This window comes from Trematomus bernacchii, unplaced genomic scaffold (genome assembly GCF_902827165.1).
Source record: "Trematomus bernacchii unplaced genomic scaffold, fTreBer1.1, whole genome shotgun sequence".
In the NCBI taxonomy this organism is placed as follows: Eukaryota; Metazoa; Chordata; class Actinopteri; order Perciformes; family Nototheniidae; genus Trematomus; species Trematomus bernacchii.
This window is the reverse complement of record NW_022987593.1, coordinates 10,748,478-10,775,596: the sequence shown is the minus strand read 5'-3', so window position 1 is coordinate 10,775,596 and position 27,119 is coordinate 10,748,478. Positions and strand designations below refer to the sequence as shown.

At 38.7% G+C, this 27,119-nt stretch overlaps 2 protein-coding genes across 2 annotated transcripts; both read left to right on the top strand.

Annotated features, from left to right (window-relative positions):
- Window positions 1-12: 12 nt before the first annotated feature.
- pin1 (peptidylprolyl cis/trans isomerase, NIMA-interacting 1) lies at window positions 13-8,859 on the top strand. The gene is made up of 5 exons (XM_034130489.1): window positions 13-184; window positions 1,210-1,292; window positions 5,666-5,774; window positions 5,868-5,978; window positions 8,028-8,859. Exons 1-5 carry the CDS (start codon window positions 127-129, stop codon window positions 8,135-8,137), a joined length of 471 nt encoding a protein of 156 aa, XP_033986380.1. The 5' UTR covers window positions 13-126; the 3' UTR covers window positions 8,138-8,859.
- Window positions 8,376-22,902, top strand: LOC117481954 (perforin-1-like). The gene is made up of 11 exons (XM_034129898.1): window positions 8,376-8,431; window positions 9,593-9,634; window positions 13,965-14,190; window positions 14,265-14,344; window positions 14,506-14,551; window positions 15,052-15,194; window positions 15,280-15,418; window positions 15,672-15,752; window positions 16,796-17,292; window positions 18,572-18,665; window positions 22,364-22,902. The coding sequence occupies exons 1-11, from the start codon at window positions 8,376-8,378 to the stop codon at window positions 22,574-22,576; spliced, it is 1,617 nt and encodes a 538-aa protein (XP_033985789.1). The 3' UTR covers window positions 22,577-22,902.
- The last annotated feature ends 4,217 nt before the right edge of the window (window positions 22,903-27,119 follow it).

The following is a 27,119-nucleotide window of genomic DNA, read 5'->3' as shown; positions in this document are numbered from 1 at the left end:
AAGGCGGAGCTTATTCTGAAAACAACTCGTACCGTAAACAGTTTGTCTAGCTGCAGCCCAGCCTGTCACACACGCTAGCTTCATTGAAATTACATTTGAAAACGGTGCTACAGAAAAATAATAAAAATGTCAGACGAGGAGAATATGCCAGCTGGATGGGAGAAAAGAATGAGCCGCAGTTCAGGTAATAAATCCCGAACCCTTTAGAAGTTAAATATGCTAGTTAAGCTGCATGCAATGTGTAGTAAACTTAGCTTGGAAGCTAGCAGCCCTAGCATCGTGTTTTGCTGTTTAAACGAAGAAGATAGATGATTATCTTTAATGGGGATATGCTTTAAGTAGGGATCGGTAGTTTGGTGTTATATGTGTGTTTTCTTAAATGTGGTGTTTTGGTATTATTTGGTGGGTGTGCTTCATGATCCATTCAAACCTGACTGCTGCAGGGCCCCGCATGACGTCATTCCTCACCTGCAAGGCAGCACGAGCCTCAGACCGCAGGGTTTTAAATAATTTATGATAGGAGGTTAAACAAAAGCGCACTAGAGTCTTATTCCATAACAAAAAAAAAATGTGCAGTGATGGATAAGTATTTAGATTCTTGGTTCTTCACTGTCAAAATACTCCAAAACAAGTTAAAGTTCTGCTTTCAAAACCTTAAGCAAAAGCATGTACTCATCTGTTTACATCACATATAAACAAAATGTATTAACCTTGCAGTATACAGTATTTATTTCCCTATATACAATTTAAATAAATAAATGATGTCTTTCCATCTTACATTAAGTAGATAACTTAATCCTTCATTTTACTTGCACCATTGCATCACTTTTTATCGCAATACTTTACTTAAGATGAATGAAATGAAAATATAATCATTGCATCTTGAAACTCCTATTTTATTACACTACTACACCGTATAAGCTACTATTTGTCATATCCCATAGTACTACATTATAAACTGGTGAACTGGTACTTGGACCCCAGGGGGTACCTCTGCATTTTCCTGGGGATACAAGGGAAGCTCAGATATTAAGCTAAACAAAACTGTACATAAGTTATGATTTGATTATAAGATATATCTACAGATTTTTGTCGTTGTTAAAAATGAAAATAATCAGTTAATATGTTAAATTGTTCGCCATAATGTTGTGGTGTGTTTGTTAAAAGTACTCACTGAATGCAGCTTTAATGACTCTCTCTTTCCTCCAGGCAAGGTGTATTACTTCAACCACATCACCAATGCCAGCCAGTGGGAACGTCCGACAGGAGACAGCTATGGAGATCCAGATAAGGTTATTATGTGTATATTCTGCTATGTATTTATAATTATAATAACAATACACTGTTACTATGGGTCACTTTCAAAACTACTAACTGTTACACCAAGTTAAGTGATCTAATGTTAAAAAGGGGCTCATTTTCAGGTTCATATTAGTATGTAGTGTCTCTCCTGTGACATGTCTCCATGCTTTAATGTTCAAAAAGCTCTTTATGTTTCTCATACTGCCTGTGCTGCAGCACTTCTTTTCACCCTCTGTCTGAAACCAGAACCCAGTCTGCTCTGATTGGTTAGCTGGCCGGCTCTGTTGTCATTGGTTTAACCGCTTAGAGAAGTCCCGCCCCTTAGCCTATGACGTACAATGTGTTATACCACAATCCAATAGAAGCCTGAATGTTACATAGTGATGTCACTATGTTACGGTAGTAAACAAAGGAGTCCAATGGGGGCGTTTCAGGCAGAGTGTGTGGGAGAGAAACTCCCTCTGGAGGGAACACAGGGATTTTAGCCTTTGCAGACCATTTACATCAGGGGTGTCCAAACTTTTTTCACCGAGGCCCACATACAGAAAAATATACGAAGGGCTGGGCCACTCACTAGATGTTGCCTCACAAGTTCAGTTATAAATTAGTCAAATCAATCAAATGTAGGTAGATTATGCTTTTCAGTGTTGGCAGCTCATCCCTTAAAACAGAAGCCTCAGATTGATTATAATAAGGAGAAATAGGAAGGGTGTATTTCAAGCTTGTTATGTAAATAAGTCATTGGGCTTTTTTTATCAACTAAGCTATGTTAGAAAATGTTTCCAACTTTAATTGACTGAATTTATTTGAAAAGTGGTCTTATTAACACATGAATACTACTGTGTGATATATGTTTACATTTATAGTTAAGAAGTACAATATAAGACAAGCACAAGTTTAATTTGTGGGCCATATTCCATTATACTGTTTTAAATAGCTGAGGGCCGATTCAAAATGGTCCGCGGGCCGTAGTTTGGACACCCCTGATTAACATGCACCAAAGCCTATATAGCACACTACAGGAAAAGGAAAACCCCAAAAAGAATAACAGGGCCTCTTTCAGATGAATGACGAGTGAACAAGGCTTTATGAAGCTTTGGGATTTTTAACTGTAAAGCGTTGATGCATTTATCTCGGCAAGAACAATGACATCTGCTGGTTTGCATAAATTAAAGCACACCTTTAAGGCTACAGAACAACAACACTGTGAATGTCATGCCGCGGTTTTCTATCAGTGTAAAGAAAAAGCATCAGATTGTACACCTGGCATTTCAATGACATTCAAGAGGTTAACAACTTATTAACATTTACAACTCCTGACATGATTAAGGTGCCGTTTACACGAGGACAAAACTGCTTGTATCTGCATAGTTTCTCTTACGTATAACCCTATTATTTACACGAGGCCGATAGAAACGGACCCCACAAACGATAACGGGTCCCAAGGTGGATAGATTTGCAAACGAAACTCTCTGGGGGGTCAAACGAGTCCGTGTAATCGCCTCTATACGAATATTTCTGTCACTATACTGTCAGTAGCTACTGCTAGTGCTACTGCTACTGACCATGCTACAGATGTTAGTGCAAAATCTACAGCTCCTCTACCACAACCATCAGCAACAAGTGGACATGGAGAATTACATTAACTACTGTTGCTAAATCCACCGCGGGGCATAAACAGAAGGGTAGCCATGGCAACATTGCTCCGGGCTGCTCCGGGGTCTTCTTCGCTGCTTTTGGTGTATTTTGTGGCGGAAGTTACAGCGCCACTTACAGTCCCAGCATATGTACTACAGTGTGTCCAGCGCTTTCGAGTGGTCTCGTGTGGAAGTACAGCGCCACTTACAGTCCTGGCATATGTACTACAGCGTTTCCAGCGGTCTCGTTTGAACAGACACGTTAAATGAAACGAATGCATGTGAACGGAAGACTTTTTTGAAAGCGCATACTGTGCATAAACGCAAACGTTCCCGTGTGCATATGGCCTAAGTCAGGGCTATTCAATTAGTTTGGAATGGGGGCCGGTTGATGAAAATGATCCAAAGCAAGGGGCCGGGAAAAAGATGGCTTGAAATATGAGCAATCATATTTAAGAGCTTCAGATACAGTAAATACTACAACAGCATAGTGGAGTGCATATATTGTGTTTAATTCAATCAAACAACATAGCCCCAAGGCCTTTATAGATCTAAATGGCAAGTTCAGAACTCAGTAGGCCTACATGTTTCATTTGATTTCATTTAGGTGAAATGATCTAATCATTCACGCAGAGATGCAATCAATGACAGGAGTTGTCACTACAGTATAGTAGGTGGGTTCGAAACCCGAGCCCGTCGAAGTTTTCAGGCATTGTCTACCCCTCTATCTCTCAATGTAACACCCTCTCTGGAATAAAGGCACTATGGCAAAAAAAAAAAAAAAATCTTACATTTTTTTTTTTTATTACTTTTTAACATTATACTCAAAGGGCCAGTAAATATCACCCCGGGGCCGGATTTGGCCCGCGGGCCGCCAATTGAATAGCCCTGGCCTAAGTCATTCTCTTGGAAAAAGTCTTTATGACATCCTAGTGTTTACAACCCAAGTAAGAAAGACAATTTATTAATAATTTACTCACTTTCCATTAAGTGCATGTTCATATAAATACATTATCACTTTCCAATTGGCTTGAATCTAAAATACACATTTAACACTTTTCTTTTAAACAATGATAAAGCCATTAGTTACAACCAGTGCTGGGTAACATGACTTTGAAATTACTTATTAGAGTACTTTTGCCTTACACAATTGAATTCCTTTTGTTTTATATTGTCTTTTTAAATGTACCATCATTAGGCCATCAATAGGCAGCAGTGAAAATAGAAATGAAACATTATTTAATTTATGTATTTCGTGAAACAACATATATTTAATTTACTTAGCTTTTCGACTCTCTAATGTATGAAACAAAGCTTTGCATCAATGCTTTTGATGTATCGTGTTATTCATTATAGACTTTATATTGATGATCTTGTGAAAAGTAAGAGACACGGTTGATATTGCATTTCCTCCACAACTTTACCGGCTACAAGCTCATTCATTTTAACCCAGGCATAAATCACATTTCACTGATGTTCTCATTACTATATTGAATCTTTTTTGTAAATAACGTATTTTCAAACTAATGCGTCTAGTCTCTCATTACAACAAGGATAGAATGTGATCTAACACTGGTTACAATTATTAATTCATAGTATGTCTTTTTAAAAGTGATACTGACTTGACAAGACATTTTTCTTGATTCCTCTGATTGGTCACTGATCCTGTCGTGGCGTTTTAATCCGTTTCTAAATTTAATAACCACTTTTCTCTATTGGGGTTGTGGGTTATGACGCACCTCTCTTTGTTTCCAAACAAACTTTGCGGAGATCTTTGTAGCGTTAAATCACATCAGATTTAATCTTTGATCAAGGCGGCATACAAACGTGAAGACAAACTTCCTCGCTTCAAAGTAACTAAAAGTTCTCTGTATCAAAATAGAACAAAAAGATCACGGTCAAAAGACTATACCGCTTCCCGTCTAATCACACACTCAGCTGTGTACCATTGTTTAATTTCATTTTTATTTGTTCCGTTCATGGTATGCACAACTTAATGTATAATAATTGTTATTATAAAACGGACAAGTCAAATCAAGCAATCTGATTGGTTCTTAGCCGTGATATACTGAGCGTTTACCACGGGTAGAATTGTAGTTACTTTTCACAACAAGTCAGTATCCCTCCGCGTCTGAGAAAAACTGTACAGTTGGGCTGAAAAGCAAACTGCCTGCAGTAACACAAAAAATACTTATTTCCCACTTGACAGTTAACGGAAAGAAACAAAACAAACATTGTCATGCCATATATAGACATAAAGACATGCACGTCATACCTAACAGCGCACATTTGACAACAAATAAGTGAGACTTAAATTAACATCTTTTAAACCGCATTACAAGTGGGCCGCCAAATAATTTGCAAAACATTATGATTTATTTTCATTTGAACCTCCTTTCCTTTCTCTTTCTTGATCCTCCTGAGCACCGGTCATTACAGTCCTTGACAGCGGTCTGTTCTACTGGATTAACAACATGTCACATGTTCTGAATTGACCAATCAGAATCGAGTATTCAACTAAACCGTGTAATAAAAATGTCTGTTTGTTACTGATGGCCAGCTCCTTTGCTAATTAAAACAAAAAGTACTCTGAACTTTATTTAGCCTCCGTATTGTTTATGGTTGAATGTGGGCCGCAACATTTTTTTAGATTCTTAAGTGGGCCCTGAGTGGAAACAGGTTGGGAACCGCTGCTCTAACAGATCCTTTATTGATTTCCTCCTCAGGCGCGCTGCGCTCACATCCTGGTGAAGCACAGTCAGTCACGTCGGCCATCTTCATGGAGGGAAGAAAACATCACACGGACCAAAGATGAGGCGCTGGATACCATTCAGCGTGAGTAAAGTGTCAGGAGAGGGGGGGGGGGGAGGATGTGATCATGTGTTATTTAGGTGTTTAATTTGCTCTTTATTTCTCTGTTCGGTGCAGAGTACATAGAAGGCATCAAGTCTGGAGACGAGAAGTTTGAGGCCCTCGCTTCCAAGTTCAGCGACTGCAGCTCAGCCAAGAAGGGAGGAGACCTGGGATTATTCGGCAGAGGTACATCCGCACTAAACACTTCAATCAGAGTTGATGTTGATTAATCAAGAAGAATTCCACATATGCATCTGGCTGCCAAATATCCCTTTTGTTAGTTTAAACATGTTATTTCTGCATGAGAAAATATATGCAACAGATGAAATGTGTGTATGGCTTGTCTGGTGGATGGTCATTTGCAGCTACACCACAGAGATTGTGTATCAATACGCAGCTGAAAATAGTCCCCCAAAGAAAGCGTTAATTTCCTCACTGTGGCGACTCAATTCACATCAAATCGAGTCGCCAAGAGGCTGAACTTGGCTCTTTGCGTTGATGTGTTTACAAAACGAAAGTCCATACTGAAGTTGAAGGTTAGGGATGTTCAATGAAGAAAATGAAACATCAGCGCAAGCTCACCCTCTTTCTTCTTCTTCTCTTTCCATCCCTCGCCATGCAACAGCCGACCTAAATACCTAAAAAAACACACCAATAATAAACTCAGGTTAAATTACTTTGTGGCTCCTACACTCACGTTTGAGAGATGTCTTGAAGTATTTAGCCCTCTTATTTTTTAAATGAAATCATATATTTTTGTCCTGTTTTTTTAATGATTTGCATCTCAAGTATGATCAAATGTGCTAAGGGCCACTGACTGGATAGTTGTGATGTTGCACTCAAGTGATTAATTATTCATATTGTTTGTGGTTTGGGCGATAAAGATCATAACGGTGTCATTGCTGTTTTTGGCAATGTTCGGTCATGTTGTCTTGTTTTACATTGTTATTTCTGGCTTCGTTGCTCTTATATCTCCGCAGTGTGGTGGCAACTATGTGACACACCCACTGTCAACCTCATAAACTTTAACAAAGAAAACACTGAATTAAATTGTTTTATGTCTTGTAAAAAATTATAAAAGGTTAACCCAAAACTGAGGATTTTAAGCAAAAGCAGGAATTTATTTACACAAAGATTTATGTATACAACATCTTCTATTTGTCAACTTTAATTATTTGAATGTAAATCATTATTTTTGATAACTTAAAGGGGACCTATCATGCAAAATGCACCTTTGTACGTCTTTTATACATGAATATGTGTCCCCGGTGTTCCAGGGAACTCACCAAGTGTCAGAAAACACAACCCTCTCTATTTTCCTCCATACCCACATCTCTAAAAAAGGGGCTGCAACGGATCTGATAAAAACTGATCCAGATTTGAACACTGTCCTGACGTCAGGACGGTGGCGCTACGGCTATTGGGCCAACTCCACCAATCAGGAGGAGACAGCCACGGCCATAGCCGTTCGAAAGCGCTGGAGACGCTGTAGTACATATGCCAGGCCTGTAGATGGTGCTGCTCACAGAATCAGCCCTTGCTAAAACAGAGCTAGAAATGGTCAAATTGAGCAAAATGAGGCATGGGTAAAATGCATGATCTGTTTGGTATTTTGGAGGAAAAAAAATTATAAATGTGCCTTATATAGGTATGGTCCTACACTATATTATTCAAATATAGCATGATAGGTCCACTTTAAAGGGGACCTATTATGCAAAATCCACTTCTTCATGTCTCTTCTACATCAACATGTGTCCCCTCTGTGTAAAGAGATTCTGAAAGTTTCAGGAAAAAAGATTCTCTCACTTTTTGTCCTGATCCATTTATATAAAAACCTGTCTGAAAATGAGCTGATCAGATTGTGGCCAATTTATGATGTCATAACGATTTTTTGGCTTGTGTAACCATTAGCCAATCACCAACCAAGGTAACCCCCCCCCCCCCCCCCACCTTATCACCTGAATCTCCTCCTAGAGCACCATTGTGTTCTTTTTAACCAAATATCTCTCAGAGGGGCGTGGGGAGGGGCTCCTTATTTTCATCTGAAGTAACAGACAGAGAATCAGCACTTTTGAAACAGGGCTGAAACAGAGGGGATTATGGGATGCTGCAATGATCTGTTTGGTGTTTCAGCCAATCAGAGACATGTTTGTATATATCTGAGAACTATAATATATTGATGAAAAACAGTATAATAGGGGACCTTTTAAAATATAAATTGTGTTTATGTTTTAGGTCAGATGCAGAAGCCTTTTGAAGACGCCTCCTTTGCTCTGAAAGTGGGAGACATGAGCGGTCCCGTTTTCACTGAATCTGGAGTCCACATCATTCTGCGCACAGGTTGAGAAAGGGAAGAAACCCCTTCCTCTCATGTCTTCTAAAAACTAAGTCCAACCCAACCACACCTGATATATATATTTAAATGACGCCCACCACCCAATAAACTAAGCTTATAGACTGAATCGTATCATTTTAAGTGGGATCATTTTGTTTCCAAGCACTATTGACCATGTCTGTAATCACACTGAACATCAGATGATCCTCTATCTTTCATTAACCATGGCAATGACATTATATAAAAGCATGAGTGCCTGTGACTCTGTTGAAGTGAGCGCATCGTGGAGACAGTTTCACACGATGTGCGACGTTTAAGAAAGCCTCTTTAAAAGCTTGTTTTTTGAATGCGCATGACTTCTAAAAGGACCATTTACTGTATCTTTCCCTTCTCCATTTCTACTGTACGCGTGCCAAAGCAGGTTTTGTTTTGGAAAATGGATTCTTAAGAAGTTCTTTTTAGTTTTGTCTAGAAAGCCCTGTTGTTATGAGTTCTCTATATCATATTAGTTGTCCTTTGCTGATATCCAATTACATAGAATAATCCACTCTGATAAGTGCATGCTTCATTCCCCTTAGGATATTATAAAGATGGCACTGTTGGAAACTTCCAGGTTTTAGCAATCAGCTCCGCAGCTTTTAAAAGCATCAACGTTCAGATGAACTGCTACACTGTTGTGTCATTGAATGGAGTTTTTTTTTGCATCAATAAAAAAAATCTCTTTTTTGTAAGACACTTGTTTTGGGTTTTATTTAAATTGTGCTGTTTAATTGTGTCATTAAATGTATAGTGCTTCATTACATTCAGATTGCTTTTATTTTCTACCAGAAACTTAATTTGTGAAGTAGACAAATTGGTATTAGAGGAAAAATAAATACATACAAAGTCTTTAAGTCTGTTGGACATTTTAATAACTTGTATATAAATAGATAAGCATGTTTCAAATGTAAAGTACTGATATGCTGCTGACAACACTCTTATGTTCTCAACCAGTAAATTGCTGCAGCCTTTTTTTATGTTTTCCAGGCTTCTTCACACACTTAAATTAGTGTTAAATGCCGAACAAACGGCAGGTTTAAGAGTAGAATCTAAATCAGAATACCTTAAACTCACATATTTAAAGTCAGGTTACCAAACCATGACATTAGTGAAAAAGACGGAATTGACTAAAAGAAAGCCTCATTTAGAATTGCCAATTAAAACAAGTCTAAAATGTGTTCGACTTGTAAAAGTATACAGAGTTTTCTCATTGAAGTTAGTCAGCATATTTAGCAAGAGGTCTTTTGCGTTCATTTTGATTTCCATTTCCTTTATACTATATATTATACTATACAACTTGAACCTTAAACCTGAATGTGAATCAATGCTCAGCTTTTACTGTCCTTATCTCCTCAGATTTGATACTCCCTTTGTTCCCTTAAAATATAAAAGGCTTCATCCTCTCTTTCCTGGTCAGATTGTGAAGACTAGAAGAGGAGACGCAGCATCAACTTTCTTTGTGGAACAGGTAGAACATTTTGTGTCTTTTCTTCTTTATTAGTGAAGCAGAAGCCTTGATTCTGTTCACAAAAGCAGCAGATGCTTTAAGCTTTTAAAGTTCCCAGGTTGTAAATGCTTGACTGAATAAATGTAAGGTCTAAAACCCACTTTATCCGTTGTATATATATATATTAAATATACAATTGTAATTTGCCTTCATACAGCGCATCTACTGCTGCTTTTGGCAACAGAAGTAGTTCAAGCTATAGGGTCACCTCTAAGAAAAAAAGCACAAATTAATGCATTTATATATATTTATTTATGTTGTGTGTGAAAGGTTTTGGAAATTTCATTTCATTTCATTTATTTTGTTCCGTTCATGGTATGCACAACTTAATGTATAATTGTTTATGAAACATGTCTCTGTAAACACACCATTGACCGAAAAGGAGCAGGGCGAAGAAAATAATCTTATATGACCTTCCCCAATCTAAAAAAAATGGTCTGTCCTTCATATTTCTTATTCATAGCCAAACATAACAGTATCGTAGGATAATAAGAGAAACACAAAAACTTACTACAAAAAATATTTAGTTCCCACTTGACAGTTAACGGAAAGAAACAAAACAAAAAACAACACAGAAACATGAAATGAAATGATGTACACAATAAGGAAAAGAAACACAAATCAGTGGGCTTTTTTTGCAGTTGCAGTTTTTCTGGAAACGGAAACTGGAAATGTAATTTGCTTTTTTTTTGTGTGTCAATTTGCTCTGTCCTTCTAAGGGCTGTTAGGTAACAGGTGCATTGGCTTATCGAGTAATATTTGTTACTCAGTTAAAGTTCCTAAAATCATACCCGAAGCAAGACATCAGAATCTTAATTATTAAACAAATAAATCAAAGTCAGCGATGTGGTCGCTCAGGATATTAACAGATTGATACAATAATAATGCATTACATGATTAAAATGAACTAGACTGAAGAATTGTTATTTCAACTTGTAATATATAGTCAATAATACAAGTGATATTTTCCCCACATCTTCTAGGTGTTTTGTTTTAGAGCCCACATTATCTCCAATGTGTGGTAGCCTTAAAGCAAAGGATGTGATCCAAATATCAGGAAACACTTTTGCTCACACCCACAACAATACTAAGACAATTCAAACTTCTAATATGAGACACTTGCTGTATACAGAGTGTGCAGATATAGATGCTAAGGCCTGCCAGGAACAGACATATCTCATTGTGCAGAAATAGTATATACAACTATAAAAAAGAGAAACTGTGCCATCAGTAATAAATCCAAAGCTTCGACGCTTATCTTTGCAGTATTTATACATGGTACCAGGAAACTAGACATATATTTATCGCAAAATATGATCACAGGGCAAGATAAAACTGTGTAAACCATTAATCAGTGACCTTTTCAACCAGATAATACCAACAATATACAGAGATAAACACAACACTCACAGGTATCTTTGTTCACACCACAACAACTGCAGCATAAGAGAAAAGACACATCATCACACATCTCCTAAAGACTTTACACTGCAGAACAACCTGAGAAATGCAGTATAATAATTCAGATTAACATCCAAAATAACAAACAAAACGGCAACAAAATAATCTTGACTCGAGATGCACTTTCTAGATTTGCTTTCAACTGCAGCTCAGGATGTACAGAAGTCCATGTGGTCCAACACAGTGGCATAAAACACACTGCACCTAGCATGTTGGTGGTGTAATGCAACACAAAACACCACCAACAAACAAAATATGCTCACAGCAAGGAAGGCCACTTGCACAGACTACAGCGTACAACTACATATCAGCCTTAAAGGGAGGGTAGGTAAGAATGGAGAAACCAGCTCGAGTGCGCTAGAATTTGAAAATACACAACCGGAAAAAATCTGCCCCTTCCTTCAGACTTCCTTACAAGCCCCTCCTCCAACACACACGAACGCGCACATGACCAATGAGGGCACGAGATAAGTTTGTGCACAGATGGAAGGCTGACAGGCAGGTAGGCCATCCAGTTATTTTAGCCAGGCCGGCTCAGATGATTGGTCGTGCTTTTTACAGTACTACGGCTTCCACAGATGAAATATTTGTATATATTTATTGTCAAAGCATTTAATGTATTCATTGCTATCGGGATGTTAAGAGCATTCCATGGAATATAACAAAAAGTGTTTCTGAAGTGAATTACCTACCCTACCTTTAAGGAACACTGGCTGGCACACAGATGGAACCACTGGTGTTAAAATGATTGCCCATTCACCAAAAAAAAAAACCTGCTCTTCAGTCAGTGGTGCAGTGTTTTCCTGCTATTTAAAGGGCATTATTCAGATGTAGTAAGATGTAAGATGTTAGCCTAGAATTTACAGGGGGCACCAAGGCTCTTTTGGACAGGCATTGGCTCACAATGTCCCACCGCGACTAAAATAAATTATTGTTACATTTGTCAATTGGACAGAGGGGTTTGAAGATGTTGCGGATAGAGGGTTAATACATCTGTTTCCTGCTGACAAACGCTCACATAGCAATGTATCTTTTCTTTTCTAAATAACAAATAAGATAATATAAGATAAGATGGTACTTTGTTGATCCCAATTTGGGAAATGTTTGTGTTGCAGCAGCATAAAAAGACATGGCATTATACAATAGAGTGGCGAAGTCCCTCCCCTTCCGGTGGACCTCCATGGGAACTTATTTCGGAAAAATTATGTATTGAAGTCAATGGAGAGAGAAAGATTATCTTTCGATCCCGTTTGAATTGTGCCACGAATTACACATATGATGTTTGTCAATTTAAAAGATAATTTTGCAAGTAAAAAAAAAAAAATGTGTCGTAAAACTGTGAAGTAACACATTTGTTTGTGTGAAACGCTCAATGAACTACATCTCTGGTCAACAACACACGTCACCAAGATGGCCGTCACTACTGTCTTGTCAACAAAACGATTGACTACCCTCACTATCACCACAATGAAACACGTCCTGAAGAATGTCATGCAAAGCTGCCTGCCTGCCTTCCTTTGATTCTCTCTGAACTGCCTGGTCTTTTTAATGTTTAATGTCAACCATTTGTGCAGATAGCATGAAGTAGAGAAGATCGCTAGCGTTAGCGTTAGCATTTCTCCCCCGGGCTTAAATGGTGTATTATAGAATGATCACACCGGTGACAGTACTCTTCAAAGGGTTCACGAAATATGACTACTACTCTTACTGTTTAACATTTTGGGTTACTTAATGTTACTTCATGTTAAGGCTAATACAAATGACAAGGCTGTAATGCTAACTAACGTGCTAGCTACTAGCTAGCTTGATCCACACACTCCTGGTCCTTTCATCAGACGGGAAGCGAAAGAACGAGCAAGACCCATTGCTGGTATAATAACAACCTGGTACTAAGCACACAGGCATCTTGTTAAAGTTATCTTATCTTAGCCAGCGCCATATAGATAGATTCTATCTATATGGCGCTGATCTTAGCTATCTCAATTGTGCTGATCTTAGTGTCTCAATTGTGACATCACTTACGCGACTCTGGGATTTGTAGTCTTTCTAGTTGCGTATTTTTCATAGTCTTATATTTCAACAGTTTTACGACAAACTGTGACTTTTTTGACATGGAAATGATTTTTTAAGATTAACAAACATCATAGTAATTCATGGCACAATTCAAACGGGATCGAAAGATAAGTTTTCTCTCTCCATTGACTTCAATACATTATTTTTCCGAAATAAGGTCCCATGGGGCGGAAGTAGATGGGCGTGACTTCGCCACTCTATACAAATTAAAAGACGAGAAATAAACAAGAAAGTAGAAAATATACATGTTGAATTTACAAATTAACAATAACAAGATATAAAGCAAGGTATTATATATACATAAGTATGTGACTGATGGAATATTACATATTTACTGAATATATAAATGTAAAATTTACAGTGTGATTTTATTCCAAGAGAAACTATGGAGACCCTACTAGACCCCCCCACACACAACAACACAAACTATGCTATAACACCACTTGTTGTGAAATACAAATTATGTGCAATATATATATGCCGTTAATAACTGTGCAATATATACCTGGCTGCTACATCTTCAAAACTGTTACAGGATGTGTATTTTGTAAATTGTGTAATAAAAATATTTTTGTATGCATGCTTCTTAGGTAACATTAAGCTGTCTTTGGCTCTTTTCTGCTGTAACAAATGTAAATGTCCCCTCTGTGGGACGAATAAAGTTATTCTGATTCTCTCATTGTCTTTGTTTTAATTCAGGTTCTCTTTGACTCCAGCCATGCTCTCCTTTTCCTCCCCCCCCCCTCCTCCACCTGAGTGTCCTGCTCTTTCTGTCGTCCTCTGTCCTCTCCTGTGGCGTTGGGAACTACAGCCAGTGTCACACCGCCCCCTTCGTCCCGGGACACAACCTGGTGGGGGAGGGCTTCGATGTGGTCACCCTGCAGCGTAAAGGAGCCTACATGGTCGACATGAAGACCTACATGACCCCCGCTGGCACCTGTACGCTCTGCTCCAACCCCCTTCAGGGCCACCAGCTGCAGAAAGTAATAGAGTAAACAATAAGGAGCTTTTACAGTTGCAATACTGAATAATAAACATGGTGCATTTTCTGTTTCAGCTGCCGGTCTCTGCAGTGGACTGGCGAGCGTTCAGCCGGTGTAACGCTGACCTCTACAGCAGCTCACACACCGACGCCAGGTATCAAAGCACTCATTGGTAGAATGTAATTAAGTACATTTACTTTATTTGAAGTTTGCACTTTAACTGAGTATTTGTTTAAACTTTACAGATCTGACCTGAAAGAAACTGACCTTTAAAATTAAAAAGCATTAAAATCTCATTCTAAATTGTGTCCACAGCTCACTGATTCACACGTACACCTCGCAGGACAGTAACGACTGGAAGGTAGAACACTTCTCACATCTGATAATTACAAGGACATCGACTTAATGTTAACTGACCATAATAATATATTTAGTTTGCATATATATACAGTAAATGTGTATATGTGTATATACTGTATATCTTTTTTTTCTTTTTTCTGTTATTTAACAACTGAAATGTGTCTCTTTTTTTGGGAAGTTGTTTTGGGAAAAAAACACATATTGCCGTATAACAACATATTTTCCCGAATTTGGATCAATAAAGTATATCTTATCTTATCTTATCTTACAACAACAATGATATGGTTATAGTACATTGCTGCCCATATACGATACATATACACAGTATGACATACATTGTATTAAATGTGTTTTATGGCTCATATCATTTTGAATCAGCTGTGATACTTCCAGTTGTAGTGTATTGCGAACTGATAATGTATTGAACTACTTCAATACATTACTGTATATCATGCTGATGATTATAGGTTGACATAAAGCAGCTTTTATTTCATATTTCAGGTTGGCCTTAATATCGACAAGTTTGTGACTGCGGGGCTGGAGGTGGGAGGAACCAAGTCCACAGCGTATAAGTTCTCTTCAGAAAGAACCAGAGAGGACCGCTACTCCTTCAGCACCCACAGGGTCACCTGCAGCCACTATGGGTACGCTGTGAACACTCCTGAAACACCCAGGAGTTTGGATTAAAGTTTGTCAAGAAAATGAACTAATCTGTGTCTTTGTGTGTAGTTACCGTGTGTCCCTCAGACCGCCCCTCAGCTCTGAGTTCAGTAAAGACTTGGAGAGGCTGCCGAGTTCCTACAACTCCTACACCAGGACTCAGTTCAGTGATCTCATACACACCTACGGCACTCACTACATCCGCCAGGTAAACACGCACGCGTACACACACACACACACACACACACACACACACACACACACACGCACACACACACACACACACACACACACACACACACACACACACACATTTCAATCAGAAACAGGTTTACAGATAGGTTTACACGTACGAGGAATTTGACTTGGTGTCGTTATTTTTCTGTTTTGTGACTAAATAATAAAGGGAACATTTTATAAAACCATGTTTTTTTGTCTCCACAACATTGTGCTACATTCAGGTTTACCTCGGGGGGCGTCTCAGGCGAGTCACAGCTTCACGGACCTGTTTGTCCACTCTGAATGGACTCACCTCAAATGAGGTACAAAAAACCCACGTCTTTACAGTCTGCACAGAAACAAATCACTGCCACTATTGGAGTATGAATGTGTGTCAGTGTGAGGCAATGTATGGTGGCCGACAGGTGCAAACAATAGAGATGTTTCTTCATTTGCATGTGTTTTGTATTTTGGCACATTTGTGGGTTTTTTCTTTGAATCTGCCGCGTGTGTCCTAATGGAAGTGTTTTGGGCCGTCATAGCACTTTAGCAGGTTTTGCACCTGTCGGCCGCCGTAGATATGCAATACAATTAACATTCAAGAGTCCCACTAAAAAGGCAACAATCTTGGTAAATGCAGTCCATTGACAATTAACTCTAAACAGTGGTGAAAGCAATATGCAGCAATATTCATTTAGGTAAATATTCTATTCATAATCATACTTAGGTGAAAGTACAAAAGTAATAGGATCAAAATATAAGGGAGGCTGTGGCGCAGTGGACTAGTGCGTCGGTGTTTGGATCAGGGGAGCACAGGTTCAAACCCCACTGCAGTCAGCATGTCGTTGTGTCCCTGAGACACTTCACCCCAAATTGCTCCAGTGGGGATTGCCCACAGTATTGAGTATGTAAGTCGCTTTGGATAAAAGCGTCTAACAAGTAACATGTAATGTAATATACTTAAAGTACATATTATATACTTCATATTAGTGATTTATAACCAGTGATGCATTATATACTTTAATGGTGCAGTTGGTAAAAGTGGTCATGATTGTATATGCTCAATACATCAATATCTGTTAAGTAGTTTAACTTCTAATAATCCATTATTATGTTTAATTTGTTGTATATGTATAACTCAAAGACAAAGTAGCTAGCAATTGAGTTGTCAAGTAAATTAGTGGAGCAGAAGAAAATTATTCGCCTCCAAAATATAGCGAAGTGGAAGAAAAAAGGAGCATAAAACTGAAGTATTCATGTAGAAGAAGTTAAAAAATGATCTTAACTACAGTAGTTACGTAAATGTGCTTAGCTAAATCCCTTCGCCCACTATAAATCCCATCTTTGTGCCCCTCCTGTCCTTCAGGTCCACTCCTGCCTCTCAGTAGGAGTCTCTGTGGGTCTGGGGATGGTCAGTTTATCAGCCAGCCATAAATCGTGCAGCAACGTGCTCGAGAACAAGGACGTCTCCACCTCATTCAGCTCCGGCCTCCACCAACACTACACAGAGGTGATGGGAGGCTCCGGTTGGTTGGGGGAGTTTTCTCTCTCCCGTAACGACTCCAAGGGCTACGTGAACTGGCTGAACTCCCTCAAGGAGCACCCGGACGTGGTCTCGTACTCCCTGAGGCCGATGTACGAGCTGATGCCCCTGAAGACCCAGAGGGCGGGGATGAAGGCCGCCATAGAGCAGTATTTAGAGGACAATGCTGTGAATAAGTCCTCCATAGTAACCAACTGTGGGGGGGGCACTCCTAACCTGGCCCCCAACTGCTGTCCTCAAAAGGCCTCGAAGGGAAAGCTGGAGGTGACCATCATCCGAGGCTGGAACCTGAAAGGGGATCTGATGGGCAAGACGGAGAGGTGAGGAGGGGCATCAAGACCTGGAGCTGGTTTATCAAACAGCTGGGCTTATAATCAGAGGTGGGAAGTAGTGGAGTACAAATACTTCTTTACTATACTTAGGTACATTTTTCTGGTATCAGTACTTTACTCCACTACTTATTTTTCTTATGACTTTTTACTTTGACTTCTTACATGTTTAACACAAATACCTGTACTTTCTACTTCTTACATGTTTAACACAAATACCTGTACTTTCTACTTCTTACATGTTTAACACAAATACCTGTACTTTCTACTTCTTACATTTTCCAAACAGGCTGGTTCCTTTAGTTTGAATGTGTGTTTGGTGGCGTGATCATTATTATTTAGAGTCATTGCGTGCCTATTGATTTGAACACGATCCGTGTATCCATCATTTCCTGGTCTTCTCTAAAGAAGAGGGACCAATGAAAACGTTGTCATGTTGCCGTTGTTCAGCATGGAAACATTCATTAGCTAACAATGACATTATTGTTCTATTAATATAAAGGGAGGTCAGGTACTCTTTAAAACAGCTGCTAGTTACGGGTACTTTTTACTGAAGTACATTTCAAAGCCCATACTTCTTTACTTTTACTTGAGTAAAGAAGTTTAGTCTGTACTTATACTTTTACCAGAGTATTTTTAAACACGAGTATCTGTACTTCTACTTGAGTAAAGGATGTGTGTACTTTTGCCATCTCTGCCCATTATAAGCAGGTCCCTCTTCTTTAGAGAAGACCAAGAATGGATACACGGATCGTGTTAAAAATCAATAGGCACGCAATGAATAACAATAGAAGTAGAAAGTAGAAAGTACAGGTATTTGTGTTAAAAATGTAAGAAGTAAAAGCAAAAAGTTGTGAGAAAAATAAGTGTCGGAGTAAAGTACTGATACCAGATAAATGTACTTAAGTATAGTAACAAAGTATTTGTACTCCACTACTTCCCACCTCTGATAATGGGATTTTGTAATCAGGATACAAAAAAGAGGCAACTGAAAAGACGTAAGAGGATCAATCTCAATGTAGGGCGACCTTTACTTGAATCTTCAATTAGCTATTTGAACTTTATAACCAAATAACATAAACAATAACAGTGGCTTTATAATTAAGTTTTCCATATTCTTTGAGATGCATTCCTTGGATCTTTAGACACATTTTCTCAATTTGTATTCAGTTTTGTTTAAGAGGATGTTTGTTATTTCGCTATGTTGCTGTATATTCCTGTGAACAGTGATGTTAATTCCCCTGGTGCTTTTTCATTTGTTTTCTCACAGCTATGCTAAGATGTTCTACGAACATTTCCACTACAGGACTCACATGATCTGGTCAAACGACCCCTGGTGGAACTCTTATTATAACCTGGGCAAGGTCGGTAAATCTGCTCATTACCAGCGGTGAAATGTATTGAACTACATTTACGATAAAGAACTCTATGTTTCTTCTCCTAAGTACTGTACAAATACACAAATACTTCTTCCATTACATTTTGGAGATTATTTTACAGCAGATGTTCCTATAGCTACTTGCAGATTTTGGTTATTAATACCAAATATAAATGTCAGGTGTTCCAATGTCCTATATTCCGGTTGGCATTGTTACACAGGTGAGAGGTGAGAGGGATCTTTACACAGACAAAAACAGGTGATTATCCAGTCGTTGGATGCAGTTTAGTTTGATGTTTATTGAAGAGTTTGTACAATACCAAGCTGAGAGGCTAAAACTTGCTCTTCGTTGTGACGTGTTCAATACGAGAGTCCGTACTGTAGTTAAAGTTCATGGTGTTTAACCCTCCTGTTGTCTTCGGGTCAAATCTGACCGATTTACTACTTTCATCAATCATAACTTTTTTGTTTTACATTCGATTGCATTAAGGCTTTATGATATCCGTCACAGTAGACATTTGAACATATAACATTGCTGATCACCACTTTCATTGAATTTTGGATGATTTAGTCAACTTTGTAACACCCATGGTGTTCCCGGTCAAAAATGACCGCCATAAAGAAAAGGAATTAGTAACCATCCGGATCAGATAAAACACACACACACACACACAAACACCAACACCCACACACATACTCTAGATGTGTTCCCCCCCCCCTTATGTGCCCAATCCCCCCATGTGAATCACACACACACACACACACACAAACACACACAAACACACACAGAACAATTTGACACATTTCCCGCTCTTATGTGCCCATCCCCCCACATGGATCACACCTGGCATACGCAATACATGTTCAGTGTCTATTCTTTGTATATTTACTGCAGTTTTTCATGTATACCAGTAGTCTGATACAATATATACAGTTTGAAAGGGTGTTAAATGAAATTTGGTGATGATTAATGTTTTTTGTGTTAATGTAATAGCCGTTAAAACAGGGCCGGTCAAATTTGACCGTGAACACCAAAGTAAGGGGGGGGGAACAAAGACAATAGGAGGGTTGATAAAGACACAACAAACAATATCCAAGTCCGGACTACACGGTCAACAGAAAGTGTCGGAGCAATTCAAAACTCTCCTCTTCGTTATACACGAAACCGGCATCCCACAGGTGACTAAATACCAATAAACCCCATTCATGTGACGATTGCCGGAAGTGATAACCAATAAAAATAAAACGTGGTGTAAACTGAGATTAAGATAGTAATATAAATAATAAGCAATGGCAAAACAAGCATTTTGGCTCCTACACCAAGGTTTGATCTGTTATGCCCCTTTCACACCGGCGCTTTTTCAGCTCCGGCTCGGAGCTGGAGCCTGAAAAGTACCGTTTTTTCCTGTTCACACCGCAGCGGCGCCGCCTCATAGCTCCGGAATGCGGTTCACTTCCAGCTCCAAAAAATTGTCGGTCTAGAGGCAAGAGCTACGTCTCTCTTACGTCGAGGCGTGCAGGAAACTAAACCCACCTCCCCTGAACATGGGTCGACTGAAGAGTCTCGTCATGCCTGCCTACAAGCAGTAGCGCTGAGCAAAGTGACTAGAAGGCAACCACACACTTATAAAAAAAAAAACACGCTTTATAAAGTCAGGCAACACTAACCAGGCTTCGTGTGATTCTGTTTATTTGTACCTTACTTTGACCATCCGTTCGCTGTTATTGATCATTGTGGAGAGCAGGCAGACGTTTTGTTTGTTATTATAGCAGCTATCGGATGGAATCAATACATGGGCTGCACAGGTTGTCATGTCCGACTATCACAACTAGAATCATAATGAAAAATACGCCGGTAAAAAGTGCCTGTAGAAAACGGCTTAGCAAGTAGTCAGTTTAGCTTCGGTTGCTATGCTAACATCACCCATGTTATACCAGAGAAACTTTCATAACAGCGTTGTGATGCCAAACAGCGTCAATTCAGACTGACACACATTCACTTAAGGGGAACTGGGGATATGTATCAGCTGCTTGTGTGACAGTCAGACAGTGAATACTTTAGAGCCGTGTGAGCTAACCCGGAGCTAACGGGAGAATGAACTCCCGTTGAAGAGCAGCCAGCACTGCAGCGGTCGGTAAATGCCGCTGAAACACATTAATAAACAATGAATCACGGCACTCTGGAGAAAAGTATAAGGTTGGAGAAGTCGTTATTTAATTTAATCTGGCTTCGTATGATTAAAAGCAACACGATCATCGATCATCGACCCGACGCAGTCCCCCCCCCCCCCCGTTGTTGTTGTTGTTGTGAGCTCCGTTGGGGAGAAAATCAGCAATGTAAACGGTGACGTCATGACGCAGCAGTGGCAGCTCTGGGCGGTGTGAACAGAGCGGGAGCTGAAAAGGGAAACCGGAGCTGAACCAGAAAAGCTCTAGCTAGGAGCTAGAAAGGGAAAAGCACTGGTGTGAAAGCCGCATTAGTGAGTTGTTGTAGCTGTTAGCATCTGCAACCTCTGGATCGGTTTTATACATACACAACTAATTACTATTATTTATAACTTTTAAACGTATTGATAATAGATGAACTACCCAGCAGCATATAAAGAAATTAGCTAATCCTTTACTAGTTGCAACATTAAACTTGGGACATAACAATGCATCACTAATTATAATCAAGAAGTTAATTATAAATGATTCTTGTAACAGAGTATGTTTACTGTAAACAACATTGGCCCACTGTAGCATTGCTCCTTTTTCTTTTCTTTTTATATTTGTGGGGGTATCAGAGTGATTACATCGGGTGTTTTCTGCCTGAGTTAGCTTTAGTTTATTCTAGTTCATACAATAAGCTAGGGGCAGCCAGCATAATCCTTAATAATAGCATGGGTAATGGAACTTAGAGGTCCCCTATTATACTGTTTTTCATCAATATATTATAGGTCTCAGATATATACAAAACATGTCTCTGAAGTGTTTGGCTCCAAATACCAAACAGATCATTGCAGCATCCCATAAACCCCTCTGTTTCAGCCCTGTTTCAAAAGTGCTGATTCTCTGTCTGTTACTTTAGATGAAAATAAGGAGCCACTCCCCACGCCCCTCTGAGAGATATTTGGTTAAAAAGAATACAATGTTGCTCTAGGACAGTGTTTCTCAAACCTTTTCATACCAAGGACCTCTTAACCAATAAAAAAACATTCGCGGACCACCTAACTAGAACAGATTACAAATCGCCTGAAAATGGTACAAACAAGTGGCAACATGTGTGACGAAGGTGTTGCGCTGGGCTATATCATGCAATCAAAACCAATATACTCGCGGACCACTGGGGGGCGCTCATGGACTACCAGTGGTCCGCGGATCACACTTTGAGAAGCACTGCTCTAGGAGGAGATTCAGGTGATAAGGGGGGGGGGGGGGGGGGTTACCTTGGTTGCTGATTGGCTAATGGTTACACAAGCCAAAAAATCGTTATGACATCATAAAGTGGCCAAAATCTGATCAGCTCATTTTCAGACAGGTTTTTATATAAATGGATCAGGACAAAAAGAGAGAGAATCTTTTTTCCTGAAACTTTCAGAATCTCTTTACACAGAGGGGACACATGTTTATGTATAAAAGACAATAAGTGACCTTTAAATGTTAGTTCAATAACCAATGTATTCATTCCTTCTTTTTGCGAAGGTGAACACACAATGGCGTTTGAATATCGAGGTCTGGGACGAGGATTTAAACTTTGACGACCAGCTGGGATCATGTGGGGTGTCCCTGATCCAGGGGACACACAGGCACTCCTGTCCGGCCAAAAAAGGCGGCTTCGAGTTCCAGTACACCCTGACCTGCGACCCTCACCTGACCGGAGACACGTGCAACCGCTACAAACCCTCTCCAAAGTGAGGAAGGAAGTATGGGGCTTCACTATTCAGAGATTCTGCTTGTTTACCTTTTAAATTCAAACTGAAATCACATTTAGTCATCCATTTTAAAGTCAAAATGAATGTCATTGTGTCGAAATTGAAATGGAGACTAAAAGAAAAAAGGCTGATAATAATAATATTTGTATAAAATGGAAGAAGTGCATCATTCTAATAAAAAGAGCTGTGTCTTACTTTCCAGACTAGTAATACTAATATCTGGTTTGGATTAGGAATCAACATGTCTGACTTTTCAACAAAGAAATGCTGATTTATTTTCAAAATATTTCATATTAAATTAAAGGTGGACTGAAACGAATGAAAACAGCTGTGTTTTTGTCTTTTGTACAATGCAATGGATTTGGGTCATTCAAACTATTAAACAAAGCATTTAGACAACAGCATTTAAACAACATATAGAAGAAAGTAAATAAGATCTGTTAACACCTCAAGCCTGCAGGTTTGTATGATTCATTCTGAACATTGTATTCATTTTAAATTCATTTTAAATACATTTTTTGTTCCAAAACAACAATTGGTCACAAAATATTTGTGAAGGATATTCCTACCATTAAGGAGGATTACATTTTAGTTTGATACATCTTTTTACATTTTCACTTTCCCATTCAACATGTGCACACATTAAGACCTAAATAAAAACACAACAATCAATATATACAAAAATAACAGTCACTTCAATATTTGAGAATGTACATTAGTGCAGATTGTCCATAGCAGTGTAAAAAGTGTCTGCAGAGTGAAAGACGAATAATAAAGTTTGGGTTATTTAAACACAGAGAGAGGAGAAAGGGAGGGGTTGAGCTTGGTGATAATGAACGGAGAATTGTTGAAGTTAGGGAGGCCATATCAGGAAGTTTTCAGTTCACCTGAGTTAAAGGTCATACTGTTGGTGCGCAATGCACGTAGAGTGTAACTAACAACATTGCAACACATCTTCTTAATAAGGAATGTTCCCAAGCTTAGCTAAGATGTGTGAGAAGTAGTACATCTTGCACTAATGCACATTCTATGGACAATCTTGCACTAATGTACATTCTCAAATATTGAAGTGACTGTTATTTTTGTATATATTTATTGTTGTGTTTTTATTTAGGTCTTCAGTAAAAATGTGTCTTTGATTGTGTATATATAGGTATATACATATTTTGATATACATTTGTTTTTATATTCAGGATTATGGGAAACGATATTTCGATCTCTCTGTCTGTCCCATAGACTGTATATATAAATGGACGTAGGGTCCGTGACGTCACCCATAGGATTCTGCAGAGTTGCCGAGAAGCCCTTAGTAGGCGGAGTCGGCCACTAACGGCTCGACAGTGACGTCTGAGTCTAACTCCCGCCTGCTCCAGCCTGCTCCAAATAAGGGCAAAGAGGCGGAGCCGAGGCGGGACCTTCTGCCTCCAGCTGGGAAGTAACAGAGCTAGCTCAAGCTAAGAAGCTAAGCTAACATGCTTCCCCATCAGCACACTGCCGTCACATTTTACGTTTCTAAGGTAAGCGGACATGAAACTATTCAGCAAAACTATAAATAATAATCTAAGTTATTGAGTTTTTAGCATAATACTTCAGAATCTTAAAATCCCTTAACGTTGTATGCAATGTGCTAAATGCAACACTGGAATCAAGCAAATATTAATATGTTTGTATGACATTAGTTATTTATATTTTGCTATCACTTAATTATACGTTTAATACATTTAAGTTAAGCTAAGGTGCATGTGATGGTAGCTAGTTAGTGCTCTTACCTGTGAGGCCTCCTCCAAACAGCATTATAACCAGACTGTATCATTAAAACTATAAGTACCAGTTCTAGATCCTTGACTTTAGACAAACAATACAAAAGACAAAATGTATTTAAAGACCAATCTTTATTTGAAGGTGCCTCTTAACCTGGGATATTAGTTATACAGTAATAGTATTGACAATCTAAAAAAACTGAGTAACTCAACAGTCAACTTTATATTTCTTATTGTCTAAAGCATTTATTATTTTCATTTTCCCCTCTCATATTCAGTGTGGACGGATTGAGACAGCGTGGTGTCCAGAGAGCTGCAGAGACTTCAGGGAGAAACCTCCGTGTGATGGACGTCCAGTCTGTTGGTTTGGAGAGGACTGAGGGGCTTTCCTCTGTGAGGAGGATCAGACCTGATGGAGGAGCCCATGCATAGCTGATACCACCTGATCAGGCCTTGTCTGTCACTTTATTTGACTAAATGTGTTTACTTATACATTTAATAGGTTTACACCTTCTGTCCATATGTGCTTTTTTATTTAAAACATGTTTGATTAACTTTTGGTTCAGATTTCAATAAATTGAATTTGTATTTGCACTCCTTTTGTCCATTATTCTTACTGAAAATGTTAGATTACACATTCACATCCGACTGAAGATTGGCCCCATTTATTTGCGTTGCAAACTCTGCGGTACAAGGTACATGTTGTGAAGCTCATAAAGTGAGGCAAATAGAATGAATCAGCTGATGGAGTGTAGATGTGGAAATAGGTGCATTCGATCAGCTGACTTCACAATAAAAGTAGTTTCTTAGTGAATGTCCTGTACTGGTCTTAAAATCTCATAACATCAGCTTTTAATTTTCCTCTTGGATGTTCTTCTTGACCCTCAGAGAAGGAGAACATGTTGAGTCGTGTCTTTCAGGCATGTCCTTTCCTAACAAAAATTACAGGAAACATAAAACATATTATTGCAGAACAAGTGTGTTATTTATGAAAGAGGTGTGTTTGTGTTTAGGGGCTGTAGATATAATTATTTTGTAATTGTAATGTTTTATTTTATTTCAACAGTGAGCTACAAAGACAATCAGATTATGAATGAACAGTATGAAATTCATCAACATTGAAATATATTTTATTATCAAAATAATATTGAACTGTTATCAAAACTTAGTGCAACTGTAGAAGCTTGCTCTGTTCTCTCACTGAAATCATAACTTTTACCACGTTTTTTACAGACAATATTGAGAGATAAATAGCAGTTGTCACTATGCGTTAAATAGCTTTGCCTTCAATACCTTAAATTAGAAAGCTGACAGTCATATTGCTTGTTAACATCTAAATGTAACCCTTTGCATGGAAAAAACCCTCAACTTCACTGATGTGTAGGTGATCTAGTATTTAGTATTGTTTAATGGAATGTATATCAGTGTATTAAAGTCAATACTTCATTTATTTAAACCAATATCTTTCTTGATTCTTTGTACAGTATGAAAAAAGAATATTTGTACCTGTGCTGAAGTTCACTGCTGTGAGGAGTCCAGTTCTGTCTCTCACTCTCTGGTCCATCCTGTCTGCATCACCTGGAAACTTTAAACAAACAGATATATATGTAAAGAACCATGTGTACAAACAATATAACTTATTCTCTTCTGTTGAACATGTTGGATTGTGTATTGTCCGAGTCAGGGTTCTTTTTATTTTACTGTAACTTTGGAAGTTGTGTTACCAATGCTGTTGTGTTACTGTTTATTTGATACCAATTTGGTAATGCAATTAATAAAAACAACAACGTTTGGGTTCGTTCTTCAGATGACTGTGACGTTAATGTGTAAACTCAATAATGAACTCCAGCTCATCCAACCATATTGTAATATCTAAGTAATCATCTTGAAAATATGACATTAATAATTGTAATATGCACACATCTTATTGTGAGGTTGATTTCACATACACTACTTCGACGTTAGCTTGTCTACATACTTGAGCATAGCTACCACTCGCTTACACGCAAACCCAAGCCTTAACATTCATTACGTATCATAAACACATAAATAAAGTACTCGAATTTCACTTACCGCAAAACGGCATTCATGCACCGTCTGTTTTAACCGCAGAGCGAGTCACAATAGTCCGATATATAAGCATGAAGAACAAACAAACACGGCCGGGATCAAGTTGTGTTCCCTGGATGAACTGGGCAGGCAGAGTCCCTGTAGCTTCACGGACGGAGCAGCTAGCAGAGAGACAAAAAGCTAACAGCAGCAGTCACCTGACAGAGCTGTCACTCAATGTGACCACGCCCTAATTTATGCAAAAACTTTAAGACCTAATATAAATAAAAGGGTCGCGTTAGAAAACAATTCACTCACAGATTCATAATCACGAAGGTGGAATCTAACTATATACATAATAAAATGTATTGGAGCCAGGGCTAGAAACGTTTTTTTTCTGCTGTGAAAATGGGCATTTTAACATTGGGGTCTATGGAAATTGCTCCTTTCTGCAGTCATCGCCTATCGGCCAATATATGAACTGCAGTTTGTGGCACTTCCGTATTGGCGTCCCGGCTCTTCCCCTGAGTTTGCCGCTTGGTCTGTACGCACAAACTGGAAGATTGAAAATAAAGTTGACTTTGACTAAATATAGATAAACATCAGCAAATAAGAATCACACGATGATGTTATTAAATTAAGTAAGTGAGTATAATATTTGTCTATTACATAAGCCCCGCCCACTTGTGTTACTGTTGCCTGTTAAGCTTTCTGTTC

Bases quoted from the DNA above. Each gene is read 5' to 3' on its own strand.
- pin1 (XM_034130489.1), top strand. From the start codon at position 127: ATGTCAGACGAGGAGAATATGCCAGCTGGATGGGAGAAAAGAATGAGC. The intron at 185-1,209 runs GTAATAAATCCC...TCTTTCCTCCAG, and splicing joins AAGAATGAGCCGCAGTTCAG to GCAAGGTGTATTACTTCAAC. The intron at 5,979-8,027 runs GTACATCCGCAC...TTTATGTTTTAG, and splicing joins CCTGGGATTATTCGGCAGAG to GTCAGATGCAGAAGCCTTTT.
- LOC117481954 (XM_034129898.1), top strand. From the start codon at position 8,376: ATGAGTGCCTGTGACTCTGTTGAAGTGAGCGCATCGTGGAGACAGTTT. The intron at 14,191-14,264 runs GTAATAGAGTAA...TTTCTGTTTCAG, and splicing joins AGGGCCACCAGCTGCAGAAA to CTGCCGGTCTCTGCAGTGGA. The intron at 17,293-18,571 runs GTGAGGAGGGGC...GTTTTCTCACAG, and splicing joins CTGATGGGCAAGACGGAGAG to CTATGCTAAGATGTTCTACG.